This window comes from Drosophila willistoni, unplaced genomic scaffold (genome assembly GCF_018902025.1).
Source record: "Drosophila willistoni isolate 14030-0811.24 unplaced genomic scaffold, UCI_dwil_1.1 Seg209, whole genome shotgun sequence".
NCBI lineage: Eukaryota > Metazoa > Arthropoda > Insecta > Diptera > Drosophilidae > Drosophila > Drosophila willistoni.
In genome coordinates, this window is record NW_025814176.1 from 1235998 (window position 1) to 1257461 (window position 21464).

Here is a 21464-nt window from a genome sequence, read left to right on the forward strand (position 1 = left end):
CATTGCGATTGCCGTTGCTTCATTGCGAGCCCCTGCCAGGACATCATCGACATACATATAAGATTTGATAATATCGCTAGCCAACGGAAATTTGGATTGTACATCACTTGCGAGTTGCTGAAGTACTCGGATGGCTAAGAACGGAGCACAGTTAATGCCAAACGTGACGGTATTAATTTCGTAATCACCAAGTTGCCCCTCTTTGTTTCGGAACAGGATCCTCTGAAATGGCGTATGGATTGGGTCGACCATAATTTGGCGGTACATTTTTGTGATGTCGGCATTGAAAGCTACTCGGAAAAAACGCCACTTGAGAATCTCAGTAGTGAGATCAGACTGAAGTACCGGACCAGGGTAAAGTATGTCATTGAGACTTACTCCGTTTGTGGACTTGCTAGAGGCGTTAAAAACTACCTGTACTTTTGTTGTGGTACTGTCGGGCTTGACAACTGCATGGTGTGTCAAATAAAAATTGTTATTACTGCCGTCAAATGGCACCTGACGCATATGGCCCAAGTCCAAATACTCTTGCATGACGGCGTCTTACTCAGTTTTTGCCAGATTGTTTTTTAGAAGACGGCTTCCGTTTTTTTAGGAACTGAGCCAATGCCCCTGGTCTGGAATGACCAAGGTTGATGTTGGTTGGATCTCGAAACGGAAGTGAGACCGTATATCTCCCCAAAACATCGCTTCTTGTGGTCTTCTGGAAATTAACCTCGCAAACAGAATCAGAATCTTCTACCGGTTTGCCCGGTAGATCCTCCACCTCCCAAAACCTTGTGAGAAGAGTTTCAAGTGCCTCCTCTCTGCTAACAGCGACCCTCGTGGTGAACGCGGCACACGAACTAACGGGGACCCCTTGCAACGGGCCTGAAATGACCCAACCGAATCTCATCTCTTGGGCCATTAAAGATCCGCAAACTTCGGTCTGGATGCCGGAGAGGGTCACCGCTGGTATGACATCAATGCCAAGAAGTAGATCGATCTTTGCCTTTAATCTGAAGGAGGGGTCGGCTAAAGGAATATTGGGCATTCCTTCCAGTGTGGCTTGGGCTATCGTATATGACGGCAAATCATCGGCAACTTGGGACAAAACAAAAGCTTCTATCTCTATCTGGACTGGAGGTCCATGCGATGACCGAATGCTTATGTGACAGACCTTCAAGGTTCTATTGACCTTTCCGTTAATGCCTGTCACTTCGGCCCTGACAGTTTGGAATGGTAACTTCATGAGCCGGAACATTCTTTCGGATATGAAATTGGCTTCCGAAGCCGGGTCTAATAGCGCCCGTGAAGCATAAGTAGTGCCAAAAGTCCACGATGGCTGTACCTAGCAACTTATCTCGTAAGGACCTTGCCTCAGAGGTAAAGTATGTCCGGACAATATTGTGAGAACTGGGCTGCGCTGAAAACGGCGTTGGACTATTCTCCGGTCGGGCATCCTTGTGCAAGAGCGTATTGTGACGCCCCTTGCACGTGAAGCAATTGTGCTGACTCGGGCAATCTTTTACTTGATGTCCTCTTGCGAAACAGTTCAGACTAAGGGACTTTTTCTTTGTGTATGTCACCCTCTCTGGCACCGGCATCTGAAGGAAGCGGGGACATCGACGCACCGGGTGATTCTCCTTCATACAGAGATCACAGGATTTTGGTTTGGTGGTCACCTTGGCTTCAAATGTATTTGCCTTTCGGGTGGCTGGAAGCGGATTTCGCGGAGGTTTCGATGTGGGAACCGAAATAGCCATTGCAGTTGTATTTTCAACTGCTTCGAGCGTACGGAACCGCTCAGTGTGAAAGGGTGTTCTTTGGCAATTTAAAGGAACAGAAAAATACGAACATGCCTCCCCAAGTGGTTAGTGGCAGGCCACAGTGCTCAAAAGCACGAATGGATGCCTGCAGAGCATTCTGATGATCCTGTAATGCTTTTCCGGACTCATGGGAAATTTACGGCAGGTCAAGAAGTGCTCGGAATTGGCTGTTCACGATATGTCGCTTATTTTCGAAACGCTGTTTGAGTGCATTCCATGCCGTTTCAAAACCATCATTGTAAGCTGGAATTTTGCTACAATGAGGTTGGCTTCACCCCTCGTTTTCGCTAGGAGATGGTACATCTTTTCAACGGGGGAAATCCGCGAATCGCTTATGTAGATGGCCGTAAACCATTCACGGAACGTAGGCCATTTTAGGTAAGCTCCTGTAAAGACTTCTGTGTCAATGGGTGGCAATCGACAGCCTCGTTTTGCTGGTGCAGAGGTAGACCCATGACGGTGTGGAGGAGTAGGAGCAGACGCTTCGTGGATAAGCTCGTTTAATCGAGCCGTGCATCGTTCGTAAACTTGGTAGCATTTGTCATATTCAGAGCTATCGTCTTTACTATCTGGGAGTGCCTCGCATTTCTCATATTCCTGCTCGACCTTCTCCCACAACGCTCGAACTCGATCGCCACGGACTTGGATCGTAAATTTGCTGACCTCGGACAATGAAGTGACTTGGGTGTCGACTTCAAACTGAATTAGCTAATTTAGCGATAAGCTTATCGCTAATGGAGACAAACTTCTGCAAAGCCATGGTGGAAGCAACTAAAACCCTTTTGGATTCGGACCGAGTGACTCTTTGGGGCTTTGGGGCCAAAATCTGTGGATGTGGTACCAATGACTTGACCTTTTTTTGGCTTGCTCGTCGTCGCTCTGACGTGGCTTGCTAAAAGGTCGTTCTTAATGGTGCGAACGTGAGAACTAATGGACTAGAAAGGGTCTGAAAAGTTCGGGAAGGGGGAGTAGTAGGACTGGTACTCCTCTGACGCTGACTTGGAGCAGCAATTGAGGATTTGCTCGTGGCCGCAGTGTTCTCAGCCTCTTTCTCGTCTTTTGGCGGGCTCGTGCTCATAACCCCACATAATGGCGGTTATAAAGTAGTGAGATGGTTTGGCACGGCTTGAAAAAAACCAAAGATACGACTTCGGACACTTGGAATTCAAATATGTAACCAAAGATACGACTTGGCACGTTTGGAACACCTTGGAATTGAAATATATAACCATAGATACAACTTGGAACACCTTTGGAATTCAACTATAACTCCAAAGATACGACTTGGAACGCATAGATCACTTTGGAAAGTAAATTATATACCCAAAGATACGACTTGGCACACTTTGGAATTGAAATATAACCCCAAAGATACGACTTGGAACGCGGGGAACACTTTGGTATTCAAATATATAACTAAAGATACGACTAGGAACGCTTTGGAATCGGAATAAAATATCCAGTCACGACTTGGAAACGATTGGAAAATTTAGGAATTCAATATTAAAAGAACCCAAGAATTCGGAATTCAAATATAAAAAACCCAAGATACGACTTGGAACGTTTTGGAATCAGAATAAAAAAAGCAATTAACAATCATAATTGAAAGCTAAAACCAATCAACATTGTTGGTAAAAAAAAAAATTATTTTATAAAACAAGTTTTTTAATATTAGACTATATTTAGTTTTTTTTTGAAAAATCGCCTATTTTTTATATAAAAAACTTGTAAAACGCCGATGCGACACATTGCCCCGCTATTTTTGACAACGCCAATTTGGGCTATGTTTGAAAAAACCGCTATAGCTTTGTGACGGTAAATTATATCGAAACGTATTTTTGATCAATAGTTGGACAATGAATTAACCTTTCATTTAAGTACTCATATGAGAGGATATGAGCTTCCGATCAGGATATATGAAGGTTTAAAAAAATGCGCCGATTAGCCCCACTCTCCCCTATATATATATATATGTATGTGTATGGATGTATATGATAAGCTTTCTGCTCTCTGACGTGACGGTCGTGTTTTTGCATAGCTCCTGAGTTTTTATTAATATTTATTGTTTTTTCTCAATTTTTAATTGTGCTTAATTTGTTTACACTTCCGCTGGTGTTGTTCGCTTAACTCCCTTGTGTTTTATTTCCATAATTCGCCAAATTAATCAGTTTAAACAGTTTTTTCTTTTTCGTGATTAGTGTTTGGTGCATTTACATATTTTTTTTTTTTTTTTTTCTCTTTCGTCATTGCTTCTGCAGTTGCTCCCCTCATCGCCCCCATCATACCATCAATGCTAGTGGCTTTGTTGTTCTCTCTGCTTTGTGCTTGTGCTTAGCTTCTCTCCCGCGTAATCACTTTTGTAAGGCCGCCTCTCAAAGCTCGGCTTATAACTGTTCTTGCACTCTCTGTTGTGCTGTGCACTCTAGCTGTCTCTTTCTTTTATTTGTAATTATTGATTATTTATCAATAATTATCTTTGTGCTGTGAATTTAATTTTTCTATATATTCTTATATATATATAATTTTTTTTAAGGTTTCTTTCTTTAAACAAACTGGCCAAACAGCTGTCAAACGAGTGTGACTCTAGCGTTCAATTATTGTCGCAATTCAAATTTGTTCCACCTTCTGAGAAATTGCACAAGAAATGTACCCTTGAGTTGCCTCGTAAGCAGTCGCCAGCTCTCTCTATTACTTCCTCTCCGATTTTACTTTCGCCTACACCATCTTCTTGTCCCTCTTTATGCTCTTCTTTTCAGATTGAAGTACCCATTACAAGCCCTGGTGTACCTCAATCTATCCCTCACGGGAACTCTGATCAATCACAGGATCATGCCGGCTCTCAATCACTTGCGGATCCCAATGCTCCTCCGCCTCCACTAACTGTAGTGCCTCATCGCAAACAATTATTTATTTCTAGGCTTGCTCCAGATACTTCTGAGTCGTCTGTGGCAGCTTACATTGGTAATATTTGCCCTGCTAAGGTTTTAATTCAAAAGTTTAAGTTTTCTAGGCCTCGCGAAATCTCCTCTTTTAAAATTACAGTACCAAATGAGTACTTCTCAGCTATGGTTGACCCTAATTTTTGGCCAGAGGGCCTAGTTGTACACGAGTTTGCGCCCAATAAGCGCTCTCGTCCGTTGCCTGTCCACCTTCCTACTTTATCTTCTGCTTCAAAAAACTAATAACGTCTTTGCATTCATTATCAAAATGTAAGAGGACTTCTTACCAAGCTGTCGAACCTTTTCTGTGATAGCCAAACCTTTTCAGCTGACATATTAGCTTTCTCTGAAACTTGGCTTAACTCCTCTGTTCTAGATAATGAAATTCTTTCTAATAATTTTATTTCTTATAGGCTTGATCGTGTTGGTCGTCGTGGCGGTGGAGTACTCATTGCTGTAAACTCGAATCTGTCTTCAAGTGTGTGCCGATTGATCTCCCCTTAGGTGTTGAGTTTATTTGCGTCGAAGTTACATGTTCTAACTTTAGCCTATATATCTCTTGTTCTTATATTCCTCCAGCTTCTGATATCATGATCTACGTGCACCATGCTGATGCTTTACGAACTATTTTTGGTCGTCTTAAAGATCGTGATGTTCTTATAGTTTTAGGTGATTTTAACTTGCCTAATATTTCTTGGCTTGTTGATGATAATCTATCTTTCTTAATTCCTTCATCTCAACATGTTTTTCTTGATAGCCTACTTGAATGTCCACTATATCAGTTGAATTCTTTCCTTAACTGTTCTAAAAGAATCCTTGATCTTGTTTTTGTCTCTGATCCCACTGTTAGTGCTGTATCGCAAACACAGCCACTAGTGAAACCTGAAGATCCTTATCATCCTACCATTGAAGTTACTATTTCTTACAATTCCGTTACTAATTTATTTAAAAACATCTCAAATTCTCGTCGTAGATGTTTTCGTAAAACAAATTTCAATCGTTCTTAACAGCCTTATTTTCTCTTTTGATTGGTCGTTTCTATTTGAGTGCTGCGATATAGATTGTGCAGTGAAGTTTTTCTATTCTGCTCTTAATTCTCTAATTGATAAATGCGTTCCTTATGTGAATGTCTCTACCGTCTCCAGCTCGCCAGTCTGGTTCACACGTAGGCTCTCTAATCTTCGTAACATTAAATCGAGATATTTTAAAAGATTTAAAAAAACTGGTTCGCGACTTGACTATGCAAATTATTGTATAGCCAAATCTCAATTTTGTCTCTTAAATACTCAATGCTACAACAATTATCTCGTTCACTGTAAGACGACCAGTCTGCTAATAATGATTTAGATATTGCAGATCTGTTTGCTAAATTTTTTCAGTCGACATATTCTACTACTGTTTCGGATCCCACACCCTATCCCTTTTCAATCCCACATTTAAATTGTATGTTTTTTCCCAGTATTACTGAAGACTGTATTCTCTCTAGCTTGTCATCTATGAAGTCTTCCTTCGTTCCCGGGCCTGATGATATACCTAGTTGCATCCTTAAAATGTGTTCTATTTCCCTATCTAAGCCTTTAGCTCGGTTATTCTTTATATCGAGTGAGACTTGTAGATTTCCTGATATTTGGAAGGAGTCATTTATTATTCCGCTTTTTAAAAAGGGTAGCAAATCGGATGTTTCCAACTACCGTGGCATTGCCAAACTTTCGGCAATACCTAAACTGTTTGAGAAAATTATTACGTCTTCTCTTCAACATCTATCCAGATCCACTATTTCTCCTTGTCAGCATGGTTTCATGAAAGGTCGTTCGTCGCTTACCAACCTTTTAGAATTGACTACCCTTGTACACCATGGCTTCCGTAAAAAGTGTCAAACTGATGTTATTTATACTGACTTCAGTAAGGCTTTTGATACGGTTGATCATTCTTTGCTTCTCGCGAAACTTAACATCATGGGTTTTTCACCAAAATTATTGGATTGGTTAAAGTCGTATCTTATTGGCAGAACCCAAAAGGTGTCTTTTCGTTCCTCGATATCTAAAACTGTTCGAGTTACGTCAGGTGTACCCCAAGGCAGTCATCTGGGCCCACTATTATTTACATTGTTTATAAATGATTTGCCTTTGGCCTTGGCGCATTCACGCGTGCTCATGTTTGCGGATGACGTCAAGATTTGTTATTCCTATAATGATCCTTCTTTCCAACAGTACTTGCAATCAGATCTCGATGCGTTCTGTGATTGGTGCCACGTTAATAAATTACACCTTAATGCCTCTAAGTGTTCTTTTATGACTTTCAGTCGTTTGTCTCCGCTCCTAGCTCATTACTCTATTAAGTCTGTTCTGTTAGATTGTGTTCCATCATTCAAAGACTTAGGCGTTATGTTTGACCCTAAACTTTCATTTAATGTTCATATTTCTTCAATTGTCACAGAGCAAGCAGCCTTCTCGGCTTCATTAAACGTTGGGCCAAAGAATTTGATGATCCCTATGTAACAAAGGTTTTATACACTTCGTTAGTTCGCCCTACTCTAGAATATTGCTCGCCAGTGTGGAACCCGCAATATGATGTTCACCAGCGTAGTATTGAATCGGTACAGAAGCAATTCCTTAAGTTTGCGCTACGCGGTCTAAATTGGGACCCGGGTCTTCGCCTACCTTCTTATTCTGACAGACTTCTTCTTATTAATCTTCCTTCACTTTATAACCGTAGGCTTGTTTTTGGCATTCTCTTTCTCCATAAACTAGTCAACGGCGAAGTCATTTCTACCAATTTACTAGATACGCTGTATTTTTGTGTTCCCTCACGTCGGACCAGAAACTTTTTTCCTATTCACCTTAGTAGATGTCTGACTAACTACTCTCTTCACGAACCTCTTCGTGTTCTTTGCCAATCTTTTAACAACCTTTCTCACCTTATCTCTCCTCATCTTTCTGTCACTTCTCTTCGCGCTATACTTTTTAATCATCTACAGCGAAACCAATGAAAATATTCTGGACTTGGATTGGCTGCAACTCATCCCTGGCCACATTGGCTGTGAATCGGGGCATAGCTGGCACCTTGTGCAAATAAAACACCTCCACCGGGCCGGGGATGTTTAGTTGTGTATAAAGCTAAGCTACCTTCTTCATTTAATTACTATCTGTCTTTAGCTTAAGCTTTTTCGTCGACTGCTGTGTTAGTTGACGTAAATAAATAAATAAATAAATAAATAAATAAATAAATAAATAAATAAATAAATAAATAAATAAATAAATAAATAAATATGTAAATATGTTTCTTTATACCCTTGCAGAGGGTATTATAAAATTGGTCAGATGTTTGTAACGCACAGAAGGAGACGTTTCCGACCCCATAAAGTATATATATTCTTGATCAGCATGAGAAGCTGAGTTGATATAGCAATGTCCGTCTGTCCGCCTGTCCGTCCGTCCGACCGTCTGTGCATATGCGTTTTACTCAGCCGTCTTAGGAGCTATCGGGCTGAAATTTTTTTTCGGGGGTTTTTATTACCCGGGTAAAATAAAGTATGAAAACCATCAGGATCGGACCACTAGATCATATAGCTCTAGAAGAACTAGAAGAAACATTTTCATAAAAATTGGAGTATGCTATGAAATTTACGTATGTGATAATATTGGATATAAAACCCCAGATCCCAAAATTTGAATGTGATCGGATAAATATAACACAAATTACAGTCAATATAATAATCGGCTCTGCTCCCAGCTCTGCCGGCAGCGCTGCTTGCTGTCTACTAAGTCTTTCATCATCAACAGAGTACATGCATACACACAAAGACGAACCGCTACATAAACTGTATGTGTATGCGTGCGTTGCTTTGCTTTGGGAATGAGGGAAGAAGAAGAACAAAGTGTAAAATAGAGAGTAAAATTGTTTTGTTTGTATATTAATGAATTGAGTTGCAGAAAACAAATTTTGAACATGTAAAATTATTATTACCAAGGACTGCAAGGGTATATAAACTTCGGCATAGCCGATGTTAGCTTCTTTGATATTTTTTTTTTTAATATGAAAATATGGAATGGAAATATGCAGAGGTGTGAATGGATTGGATTTACAAATCAATAATTTTTATATTTCTTGGGATGTGTCTAGCTGATATGCCGCAACTTTATAGGGTGTCGCGGGACACAAGAAATGCGTAAGTGTGGCCTTTAAATGTGAGAGGGTGGTTCACTTTTTATTTTTCAAAATCTTTATTAACTTGCATTGAAAATTTTTTCTCCTCGTTGGAACCACCTTTCACTTCGCGCACACACTTTTCCCAGGAGTGGACTGTATTTGCACAAAAAACTTTTTTTGGATTTAGAACTTGATAAATCTTTGTAACTTACATCACATTCACACACTCTGCTTACATATACATACGTAGGAGATATGCAAGATATATAGAATATAGTGATATTCAAAGTGTTGAATATCGTAGATTTATTTCAATACATACAAATGTGTTAATGTTTTAAAAATTACGAAAAAAATATATATTGGAAATAGGCAAATAAATATGGCGCCTTAAATACTTGTGTGAGGAACATATATTTGACAATAATGTCCCACACAACAACATGTAAAACCAACGCAATGAAAAACCAAGGATGCATGATGCCCGGCAACATGTTGCCAAAGATCATGCTTCGCAACATGTTGCTGCAATTAACACACGCAACATTTCGTTACGATACAACAAGTTCGATCGGACCACATACGACCAAACCAGCAATTTCGTCACAGCGGGAAGATGCGTGGGAGGCAGAAAGCAGAAAAATCAACGGCTGGAGAGCATACGCACAAGAGAGCGGGCCTCGATGCTCCAATCACAAGAGGGCATGGACCGATTAAGAGAGGGTATGCATGGAGAGCTGAGAATGCAGCAATACAGTCGCAGCACACCGACACTACGCGTGTGCTAATTGAGAGCGGGTACCGGTGGATGGAGCGCGCTCTATGAGACTGAACAAGCAGAGAGACAAAGAAGAGCCAATGTGATGGCGAAGCATGTTCAACGGGGGATAGTGGGGGGGGGGGGGGCTGTGTGCATATCAAGCAAAGCCAATATCGTCGATCAAGTTCGATGGGCAAAGGGGGGTATGTGCAAGCCGAAGAAAGGGGGAATGGGGTATTGGGGAAGCCCTGTCTACGAGGCGAATAACGTATGGATGACGTAGACAAATGGTTTGAGTTAATATCGAAGTAAATTAACTAAATCCAAATTAACAAAAATCAATATGATGCTCACATAAAGTAAACGGCCAAATAAACAAAAATCAATATGTTGCTCACATAAAGTAAACGGCCATATAGAAGAGCAACCATGCAAACAAATTCGAGAGAATAAGGAGAAGGACATGGGAGAAAACAGCGTCGCCTAGCAACGAGAGAGGACATTTGACCAGAGCAGAGAACTAAACTAGAAAAGGATGGAAGCCCGCATAGCAACAGAGGCGCTATTTGGGCAGAGCGGAGGAACAAGGACAGGAATTGAATGGGCGCGCAGCAGCCAGAAAGTGGATGCGGCTGCGCAAAGGACTTGTACGGGACTTTCACCACGCATAGCAACAGCGTGGATGACAGCGATGGGCCGATGGAAATTCACCGGCTGTATAGCGGTATCACACCAAGTGATTCTGGCGGCCCACGAGGCCTATATAAGGCGAGCAGCAAGTCAGGACATTGATCAAGTCGTCGAGTCGAGATCAAGCAATCAAGTCATCGCGTCCTGATCAGCAAGCGAAGCAACAAATATCTTTTGGCCTTACGAGTAACCTTAAGAATATTTGGCGCCTAGCAATCAACAAGTGCGAGCAAGTCATCGAGTTATAAGGCCTTACGAGTAACCTTATAGACTCTTTAAAACAAAAAAAAAATCTAAATACAATTACAACAAGTACACAGTCAATACGAGTATCAACCCGCTTCAGTGTAAAATCGCGTCTAAACATTCAACCAAAAGTCTGAAGCAGTCATAAATACACATTTAACCAAAGAAAACCCAAAAACATAGAAATAAATTCCAAAATACATTTATATATACATTAATTATTGTGTCGTGATTTCACTGGGGCACAAATTAAAATTTGTTGTGCCGAACCTCGCCCTAAATATTGAAATTATCCTGAAGGACGAAAAAGATCGTTACAACTGGCGCCCAACGTGCTATACTAGTGAAAATTAAAACGAAATATAAATAAAAAGTGTATAATAAATTCAAAAATGGGTAGAAATTGGATCTATCACATGAAGAAGGATCTGCTACAGACAGGCCAAAGAATCGGAGTCAGCATGAACGGCACGGTAGAAGAGATGAGAAAACAACTAGTCGAGTGGGTAAACAACAACGAGTCTGATCCAGAATGGAAAGAAGAGATAAGCCGATTAGAAGACAAGTTCGCAAAAATGTCCAAGCAAAAACCAGGAACAAGCGCAGCACAGACAGGCGAGAATGGTGAGAACAAGGAGGCCGAGGCGTTCCATAAAATAAACATGGCAACTCTGACGATTCTCCCATTCGTACCACCAAGATGGGGAAGTGAAGGAGCACTGGACAAAACTGGAGAGAAAAATAACCAAAGAAGACAAACAATTGAACCCACAAAAATGGCACAAAACACAGCAAACAGGACTACCGAGTATGCCAAGGTGGCTAAACAAGTAAGAGAGTGGACGTTTAAGTTCGATGGCAATTCGAAACCGCTAGAATTTCTGGAACAAATAGAGTGGTCAGCGGACATGTACGGCATAGAACTGGATATGATACCAAGGGCGATGCCAGAATTGCTAAAAGACAGAGCTCTAAAATGGTATGTTGCGAACATACAATAACAATAAACAATGGCCGTCATGGAAAGAATTTGCAGAATGCTTCAAGAGATATTTTTTGCCAAAGGGATTTTTTACCAAACTGGCCGATCAGGTCAAGGCACGCAAACAACAATGAATGCTTTAAGGACTACATGGTAGAAATGCAGACAATGATGAGGCCTCTAAAGATCCCACAATTTGAGCAACTAGAAGTAATTCTGGAAATTCTGTTCGGCCACACAACATCACAAATCTGGAGGCACTGATGCAACTAGCGGAGGAACATAAAAAACTGGAGCAGGAAAGAGCCGAATTTCACCACAGAAATAACTCACGTAGAGATCACAGCAGCCAAGTAAATCACAGGGGAATAAACAATTACGGACCCCAAGAAACACAATGCATAAGATGTCAGGATACCAGTACGCAAAACCAGAATCGAGCACATAACAACATACGAGAAGGAGAAGTCATGAATCCGAACCAGGCATGCCTGAGGTGCTGTGAGGCAGGACACTGGGCCGGCGAATGCAACAATAACCAACTAATCTTCTGCTGGCAATGCGGAAAAATCGGAACAAGAACGAAAGAATGCTGTTGGAGATCGGGAAACGGGCGTCGGTTCCCGCGTATGAGGTCAAAGCAGGAACCAAGCCAACCAGCACCTCAAAATTGATAGGACAGCTAATAGAGGAGGAGGACCAACTGTCAGCAATGATAGAAGTATCAGGAAGAAAAATCAAGGCGACAATAGACTCTGGAGCCACAAGCAACTTCATGAGCCGACAGATGGCGGAAACTCTGAGAAACAAACGAGACCGTGAGACCACAAACAAGCAAGTATACATGGCAGACGGGAAGATCAGAAATATCAACGAGCAGTGGACAGGATACGTTCGATTCGGAAACAAAGAAATGAACATAACATTTCTCATCATGCCAGACGGAATAGATGCCTTAATCTTAGGATGGAATTTCTTAAGGCTGATGAACACCGAAATAGCATGCGGAGGCCACAGGATAAAAATTCCAACGATAAAGAGGATGCAGGGCAGGATAACCGAACGCATATCAATCATGGTGACACAGAAAGAAGAGCAAGCAGAAATACACACATTTCTAGAACGCGAACTGATGGAGTTGGCGAAAATCAAGGGACCGACAAAAGTAGGGATACACAGGATCACAATGAAGGACGACATCCCGATAAAACAACGATATTATCCGAAAAACCCCAAGATGCAAGCCGAGATCAATGCGAAAGTCGATGAGTTGCTGAATCTAGGATGCATAGAACCATCACAAAGCCCATACAGTTCACCAATAGTAATGGTAAAGAAAAAGCAAACGGGCAAATGGAGATTATGCGTGCATTTTAGACAAATCAACGCAAAGTCGATAAAGGATGCATATCCGATGCCACGTATCGACTATATACTAAATCAATTGCGTGAGGCAAGGTTCATTAGCAGCTTGGACTTAAAAGACGGGTATTGGCAGATACCACTGGAGGACAGAAGCAGACCAATGACAGCATTTACAGTACCAGGGAAAGGACTATTCCAATGGAAGGTAATGCCATTCGGTCTACACTCAGCGTCAGCAACGTTGGCCCAGAGATGATGCCGAACGCGTTTACATACCAAGACGACATAGTAATCGTGAGCAAAACAATACAAGATCACAAACAACACCTGCAAGAAGTATTCAGAAGACTAAAAGAGGCAAACCTAAGAATCAACTCAGAGAAGTGCCAGTTCTTCCGAAAGGAGTTAAAGTTTCTGGGGCATGTAGTGACAGAAAATGGTATAGCCACGGACCCAGACAAAGTAGCAGCAATAGCCCAGCTAAAACCACCAACATGCGTGAAAGAACTACGCCAATACCTGGGTGTAGCGTCATGGTACAGAAGATTCGAACCAGGATTTGCAACCCTAACGCATCAACTAAACGCACTACTGAAGAAAAAAACAAGGTGGCACTGGAATGAAGAACATCAGGAAGCATTCAACGCAGCAAAAGAAAAGCTAACAAATGGACCAGTGCACACTGGGCTGAATTGCCAAATAAGTGCCATAAAGTCGAATAACGCAGATATCGAGCTGAAACTTGGTATCTTTGATAAGAATTGCACTTTAAATATTGAAACAAAGTTTGAAGTTCAGTTGACCACGCCTACCCCAATAGCCCATATAAGCCAACAGTGCGTATACGTGATCACAAAGTAAAGTGTGGAAAACTACATATAAAGTACAACAATTTTAATATTTTTTATGTATTAGTGATAGTAATATAATTTTATATATATATTGTTATTATTTATTTCCGTCAATTGGCCAAATATCCAACAACGGCAGAGTTGCGGCCGCTGTCCATTCATACGTCCAGCAGCGTTGAATAACAGAACTCAACATGATCTATAAGTTCAAAATACCGCCAGAGCCGCAAAAAGCCGCAAACAAGATTATTACTAACTTTTTCTACACACTCTCTACTTTGTTTTCACATACATTACATATCCCAGAAACACACAGAAGGTAAGTTTTTACTCCACAGAAGACGAACACATTTGTTTAATTTTCTATCTTTTTGGACAATACAAAAAAGTACACATATATAAAATATAATAAATTTGAACACCAAATTGTTTTGTTTTATCCATTCTACATACCTTGGCCTCCAAAATCCATTTTTTACAGTATCTTATTTTTCTTTTCTGTAAATTTGCCAAGCGCTCAAAATGAATAAACATTTCCCGCCAATATTGTCGCAGGCATCAGCTGACTAATCACCGGACTTTGAAGCTTGATCAGAATGACAGGGTTGCATGTTTGGTAAAAGCGATTATCGATTTTTCCTATTTAGGGACTCTATTTTGAATATACATAATTATAATTATTATAATTATTATTTGCTTCCAAAAAAATTTTCGACTTTATGCCACTTATTTGGCAATTCAGCCCAGTGTGCAATGTTAGCATGCCCAGACTTCACGAAACTATTTGTTCTTCAAACAGACGCAAGCAACATGGGACTAGGAGCAATCCTCATACAGAACACCGAAGAAGGCGAAAGGGTCCTATCATATCTGTCTAGAGAACTAAATTCGTCGGAGAAAAATTATTCGGCAACCGAAAAAGAGTGTCTGGCGATAGTATGGGCCGTACGAAAACTGAGGCCTTACCTGGAAGGATACCATTTTAAGGTAGTGACCGATCACATGGCACTAAAGGGCATACGGGCAGTCGGCGAACAATTGCTGGGACCGCCGCAAGATACTACTGGCCGGGAATGCAAAGAGACATCAGAATCTTCGTCGGGAAATGCATGACATGTCTACAATTCAAACCTAATCAACAACAAGCGGTAGGGAAATTGCTAACGCAAGTACCGGAGGAACCATGGGCAACAATATACGCGGACTTCGTTGGACCATTGCCCAGATCAAAACACGGAAATTCGATGCTGCTGGTGATTATAGACCGTTTCTCGAAATGGACAGAAATCATACCCATGCGCAAGGCAACGTGGGAGAACTTAGTAAAGGCCTTCAGAGAAAGGATTTTATCAAGATTCGGGACACCAAAAATAGTGATAACGGATAATGGAGTCCAATTCACGAGCAGGATCTTCAAGAAAATGCTAGAAGGATGGGTTAGCAGCCACCAATTAACAGCGCCATATACGCCTCAGGAAAACCCAACCGAACGAGTAAATAGAACTGTCAAAACAATGATTGCCCAATATGCAGGAGACAACCAACGGAATTGGGACGAGTGATGACCAGAAATTACATTGGCGATAAATACAAGCCAATCTCAAGCAACTGGATTTACGCCAGCATATGTGGTGCAAGGCCGAGAACCTAGAATGCCGGAAGCCATATATGACAGCGTCACAAATGGCACAGGGAAGGAGCATGCAACAACAGAGGAAAAAGCTAACCAGATGAAAGAACTTTTCGAACTCATCAGAAGGAACATGGAGACTGCGGCACAAGATCAGGCACGTCATTATAATCTGAAACGGCGCGAATGGAGACCGGCGGTTTGATCTACGGTATGGGCAAAGGAGCAACACCTGTCAAACGCAGCAGAAGGATTTGCTGCAAAATTAGCACCCAAATTTGGAGGGCCATACACGGTTCAAGGGTTCATATCCCCAGTCATATGCAAGCTACGACATGAGGTCACAGGAAAGAGTAGACAAGCACACATTAGCCAGATCAAACAACAAACAGAGGATATAGACACAGAACAACAAGCAACATGTGATGCAGTGGAACCAGATCCGGCGAGACCGAAAGAAAACGGGTAAATTAAACAAGTAAAATAATAAGATGCGGAACGGGCCATAAACAAGAATCAAGGAAGAAAAGATGCCCTAATCCGCCAAAAACCATAGAAAAGATACTCAGTAATCGCCAACATGAAAAAAAAGATGCCGAAAAGCCAACAAAAAGATGCGACCTGAGATGCGAACTAAAGAAAAAAAAAAACCAATAGAAAAAGAAACCATAAGACACAAAAAAAATGGGGGCAATTCGCTCCAGAAGAAGGAGGAAGTGTGAGGAACATATATTTGACAATAATGTCCCACACAACAACATGTAAAACCAACGCAATGAAAAACCAAGGATGCATGATGCCCGGCAACATGTTGCCAAAGATCATGCTTCGCAACATGTTGCTGCAATTAACACACGCAACATTTCGTTACGATACAACAAGTTCGATCGGACCACATACGACCAAACCAGCAATTTCGTCACAGCGGGAAGATGAGTGGGAGGCAGAAAGCAGAAAAATCAACGGCTGGAGAGCATACGCACAAGAGAGCGGGCCTCGATGCTCCAATCACAAGAGGGCATGGACCGATTAAGAGAGGGTATGCATGGAGAGCTGAGAATGCAGCAATACAGTCGCAGCACACCGACACTACGCGTGTGCTAATTGAGAGCGGGTACCGGTGGATGGAGCGCGCTCTATGAGACTGAACAAGCAGAGTGACAAAGAAGAGCCAAAGTGATGGCGAAGCATGTTCAACGGGGGATAGTGGGGGGGGGGGCTGTGTGCATATCAAGCAAAGCCAATATCGTCGATCAAGTTCGATGGGCAAAGGGGGGTATGTGCAAGCCGAAGAAAGGGGGAATGGGGTATTGGGGAAGCCCTGTCTACGAGGCGAATAACGTATGGATGACGTAGACAAATGGTTTGAGTTAATATCGAAGTAAATTAACTAAATCCAAATTAACAAAAATCAATATGATGCTCACATAAAGTAAACGGCCAAATAAACAAAAATCAATATGTTGCTCACATAAAGTAAACGGCCATATAGAAGAGCAACCATGCAAACAAATTCGGGAGAACAAGGAGAAGGACATGGGAGAAAACAGCGTCGCCTAGCAACGAGAGAGGACATGCGACCAGAGCAGAGAACTAAACTAGAAAAGGATGGAAGCCCGCATAGCAACAGAGGCGCTATTTGGGCAGAGCGGAGGAACAAGGACAGGAATTGAATGGGCGCGCAGCAGCCAGAAAGTGGATGCGGCTGCGCAAAGGACTTGTACGGGACTTTCACCACGCATAGCAACAGCGTGGATGACAGCGATATGCCGATGGAAATTCACCGGCTGTATAGCGGTATCACACCAAGTGATTCTGGCGGCCCAGGAGGCCTATATAAGGCGAGCAGCAAGTCAGGACATTGATCAAGTCGTCGAGTCGAGATCAAGCAATCAAGTCATCGCGTCCTGATCAGCAAGCGAAGCAACAAATATCTTTTGGCCTTACGAGTAACCTTAAGAATATTTGGCGCCTAGCAATCAACAAGTGCGAGCAAGTCATCGAGTTATAAGGCCTTACGAGTAACCTTATAGACTCTTTAAAACAACAAAAAAATCTAAATACAATTACAACAAGTACACAGTCAATACGAGTATCAACCCGAATCAGTGTAAAATCGCGTCTAAACATTCAACCAAAAGTCTGAAGCAGTCATAAATATGAATTATAGTGTCATGAGTTATATAAACATTTAACCAAAGGAAACCCAAAAACATAGAAATAAATTCCAACATACATTTATATATACATTAATTATTGTGTCGTGATTTCACTGGGGCACAAATTAAAATTTGTTGTGCCGAAACTCGCCCTAAAGATTGAAATTATCCTGAAGGACGAAAAAGGATCGTTACACTTGGCATATATATATGCCAAATTGCGAGAAAAAATATTGAAGTGGGCGAACTATGGCGAAATATGGCGCCTTATGTACTGGACACATACATATATATGTATGAAAAAAATATATAAATGTATGTGAGTATGGGTACGGATGTTGGAGGCATGTACATGTACTCATATACATATAATTTGGAAAAATTTACTTAGCTTCAAATGTGAAATTCCACCGATGCAAAAAGGTTCGAGAGGATCTTGGTATCCGGCTCGAAGGACCAATGTTTGTGTAGGGGGCTTGAATTTCCTTGGTACAGGGGGCAGCTAAATGAATCCTTCCTTTTAGATTTTCCTTCGCAATAAAAATGGGGGGGGTTGCGCAGCAATTCCTCTTCACTATATGGTTTATTCACAGATAAATTTCAACTAACTCTAGATTTTTTAAAAGCGGGTAACCAAGCCTTGCTTGGGGCGAAGTGTGGGGAGTTCTTTTCGTGGGGAGAGCGATGGGCATCATCGGGAGAGCAGCGCGAATTTTCTTCTACGTTCGTTAGTCGTTCATTATTATTTTGTTGGATAATTAGTTTTTGTATTCTTATTGTTCTAATCTCTTCGATTATAAATATTACTATAGGTATTGTAGTTCCTAGTATTGTTATAGTTAGTATTATTATTTGGGTTTCTATTTTGGTAATTATTATTATAATTTCTATTATTATTTGTTATGACCTTACCTGGTCCTATGCGCGTCGATAACTCGAAGAGGCTCGCCGGCTAGCTATAATCGGGTCGTGGGATTCGATAACCCTGCCTCTTTCGCGCACAACAATAAAAAAATGTATCAAACACAATCCAGGGTACATCATTGAGGACGACATCCACTGGAGACTGTTACTCAGGACTAAAAAAAAATATTACTACATATACTTCGGTCATTACACACACACAAACGCTTCACACCCACCGGCTTGGGGATCTGGCCTTGGGCTTCGAATTGATCCCGGCATACCCACCCTTCCTGGCAGTTTTGGTATCCTACTGCCCCATTTAAACACATTCGCTGGTATTATCGGTTCATTACCGATCGCTCATCCCATTTCTCCGGGTTTTACTCACCGTCCCCCCCCCCCTTCCGACAAACCAAACTACTCGATATGCATCATTTTTCCTCAATCGTTTATAATAATTTAGAAAATGATAGGTTAATCTAATTAATTCAAAATTTTACACGCTCACCGAGACATCACTCTGTCTCCAATGACCCTCTGTATTCGGGCAACAAAAAGAACAAAAAAAAATATAAATTTGATAATTTCTCCTTTGCTTTTTTTTCAGACGCCAACCTGACCATAGGGGACCTACCTAAAAAAAGAGCTCTTCTTTTACGATAAGGACTACGGGCAGATTACACCTACTGGAGTTTTAGTGGGACTAATACGTTACGACAAGAGATGTAGCGGCGGCACGTTTTACAAGAATAAGATTAATTATAATAAAAAAAGAACAAACGATATTATTAATATAGAGACTCGATATTGGCAAACAAAAAAACGAGGCTCATTCGAGCGATTAAATAAAAACAAATAAATAAATTAAATAAATAATTGATTGAGCAGATTAATAATTAAGTAAATGAATAATTGAATAAATAAATGTATAAATAATTAGGATAAGGTTATATGAATAAATAAATAATTATGTATGATTTAAGCAATAAATTAGCTCTGTATGAGTATATAATATATATGTATATAAAAACGAGGACGATAAAAATAGGCGGGGGATTACAATTAAAAAATAAATAGGTCTTGCGGGGAGAGTATTGGGTGATCACGTGGGGAACAGATTCACTTTACGACTCCCGAAGGATAGTTTAGGAGATTTATCCCGCGCCGGCTTCTGTAAAAATTTCAGGTTAAACTCGTGTTCAGGCCGGAACTCCCTCTTCTATTTTAATTTATAATTTTCTCCTGAAGGCGGAATATGTGGTGGTCACGAGGCCATGGAGAATCCTCATAATCATGGGGGGGAAATAAAAACTTGGCCAAGCCCCGAAAATATGCGGCCTGACCTCTGATGACTGCCGATTTGGTTGGCCTGTACGGAAAATCCCGAAGGTGAGGATAAGATTAGGACTAACTCCCCGGGGCCGTCCCTGAATATGAAAGATTGACTTACCCCTCGATCTTGTCCAATCCCGTATGGGCATATACCCAGGATATGGCTTCCCTCTTGGAATAAATCACTGCACAAAATTTTTCTGGATTCTCACATCACGTTTTTTCTTTGGTGTTAATTTCTTTTACTTTTTCTTTCTTAGGCTCTCGCCCTAACCAACCACTCTCGAGAACTTCTTCGACCGATTTGACCTTCATCTGTCCCGACTATCCCGACCAGGAACAGTCCCAACTCCGAAGTCCTCTCTCTCAGATTTGAAAAGCCGGGCTACCGATCTTCTCATTTGTTACCCGCTCCCTTACCCGTTTAAGGGGAAAAATTCCCTACATTCCTGTCTCCATTATCCAACACTACATATTTCCTGACCTATCGATAACTATAAACAAAAAAACACCCCAGCCATAACAACACACGGGCATATTTGTGGGTTGTCACTATATATGACCGTGAAAAATGGCTCTACGCGAACTTCAATCCACTCGGGATATCACACGACAGCGCTCCCAGGACCAGCTACGACACGCCCAACGAGGGAAAACGCCCACACACCCAGAGACTGAGGAATGACTACGCCATGCCCTAGATTGACCATTTCACACCGCTGGAATCAGGTGAGTACTTGAAGTATCTATTGCCTCACTTTGCTGACAATATAAATTTGCTTTCAGGTAATCCCTCACCTTTTTGACTCTCCTTACTGTTTCAAATCCTTCGCATGATAGATGCCGCTAGGTTTTCCTTCGAGTGTCTCGGTTTCGTACATATTGTTACCAACGAGGCTTCTTATTCGGCATTTTAGATACTTGCGCGCAAATTTCGCATTAAAATTCTTCCCAAAATTGCTTAACACGAAATTTCGTCTATAAACTTCCTGTCCAGGTCGAAAATGCACCTCCCTTGACCGTCGGTTATAGGACAAAGCGCTTTTATCATGAGCGACTCTTAGCCTCTTTCGGACCTCGTCCCTCATTAGCGCCATTTTAGTTTCACGACTCGCAATATTTAGGTCATAGTCTTCCAATGACTGCAGCTTTCGTGCCAGTTGATAGTCTGCTCCATTTGTGAACATGTTTTGGCCAAAAAGGGCAAAATAAGGTGACTCTCCCGTGGCTTGATGCACCGCCCCTCTCAAACTGCATTCGATTTCGCTGAGATACAGGTCCCAATCCCGATGATCATCGTTTAGGTAAGCCCGGATCGCGTTCAGCACTGACTGGTTGACTCTTTCGGCCGCGTTGGACTGAGGTGAATATACCGCAGTGCGGAGATGTTTTACGCCATATTCCCGCAGCAATTGTTCAAACTGCTTGGACACAAATTGTTTCCCGTTGTCGCTGTGCACCAGTTCCGGCACCCCGAATTTGTGGAAAACTTCCCGTTTGAGGAATTTCACCACGCCATTCGCTGTAGCCTCCCTCATTGCGTGCAGAAACACGAATTTTGAAAAGTGATCCACAACCACTAACACGTACGCGTGACCTCCCCTCGACCGTGGGTATCTCCCCAAGAAGTCTATATAGATCTTCTGG

At 41.6% G+C, this 21464-nt stretch overlaps 1 protein-coding gene across 1 annotated transcript; it reads right to left on the minus strand.

Annotated features, from left to right (window-relative positions):
- Window positions 1-547: 547 nt before the first annotated feature.
- LOC124461136 lies at window positions 548-1243 on the minus strand. The gene has a single exon (XM_047012694.1). The coding sequence runs from the start codon at window positions 1241-1243 to the stop codon at window positions 548-550; it is 696 nt and encodes a 231-aa protein (XP_046868650.1).
- Between the last annotated feature and the right edge of the window lie 20221 nt (window positions 1244-21464).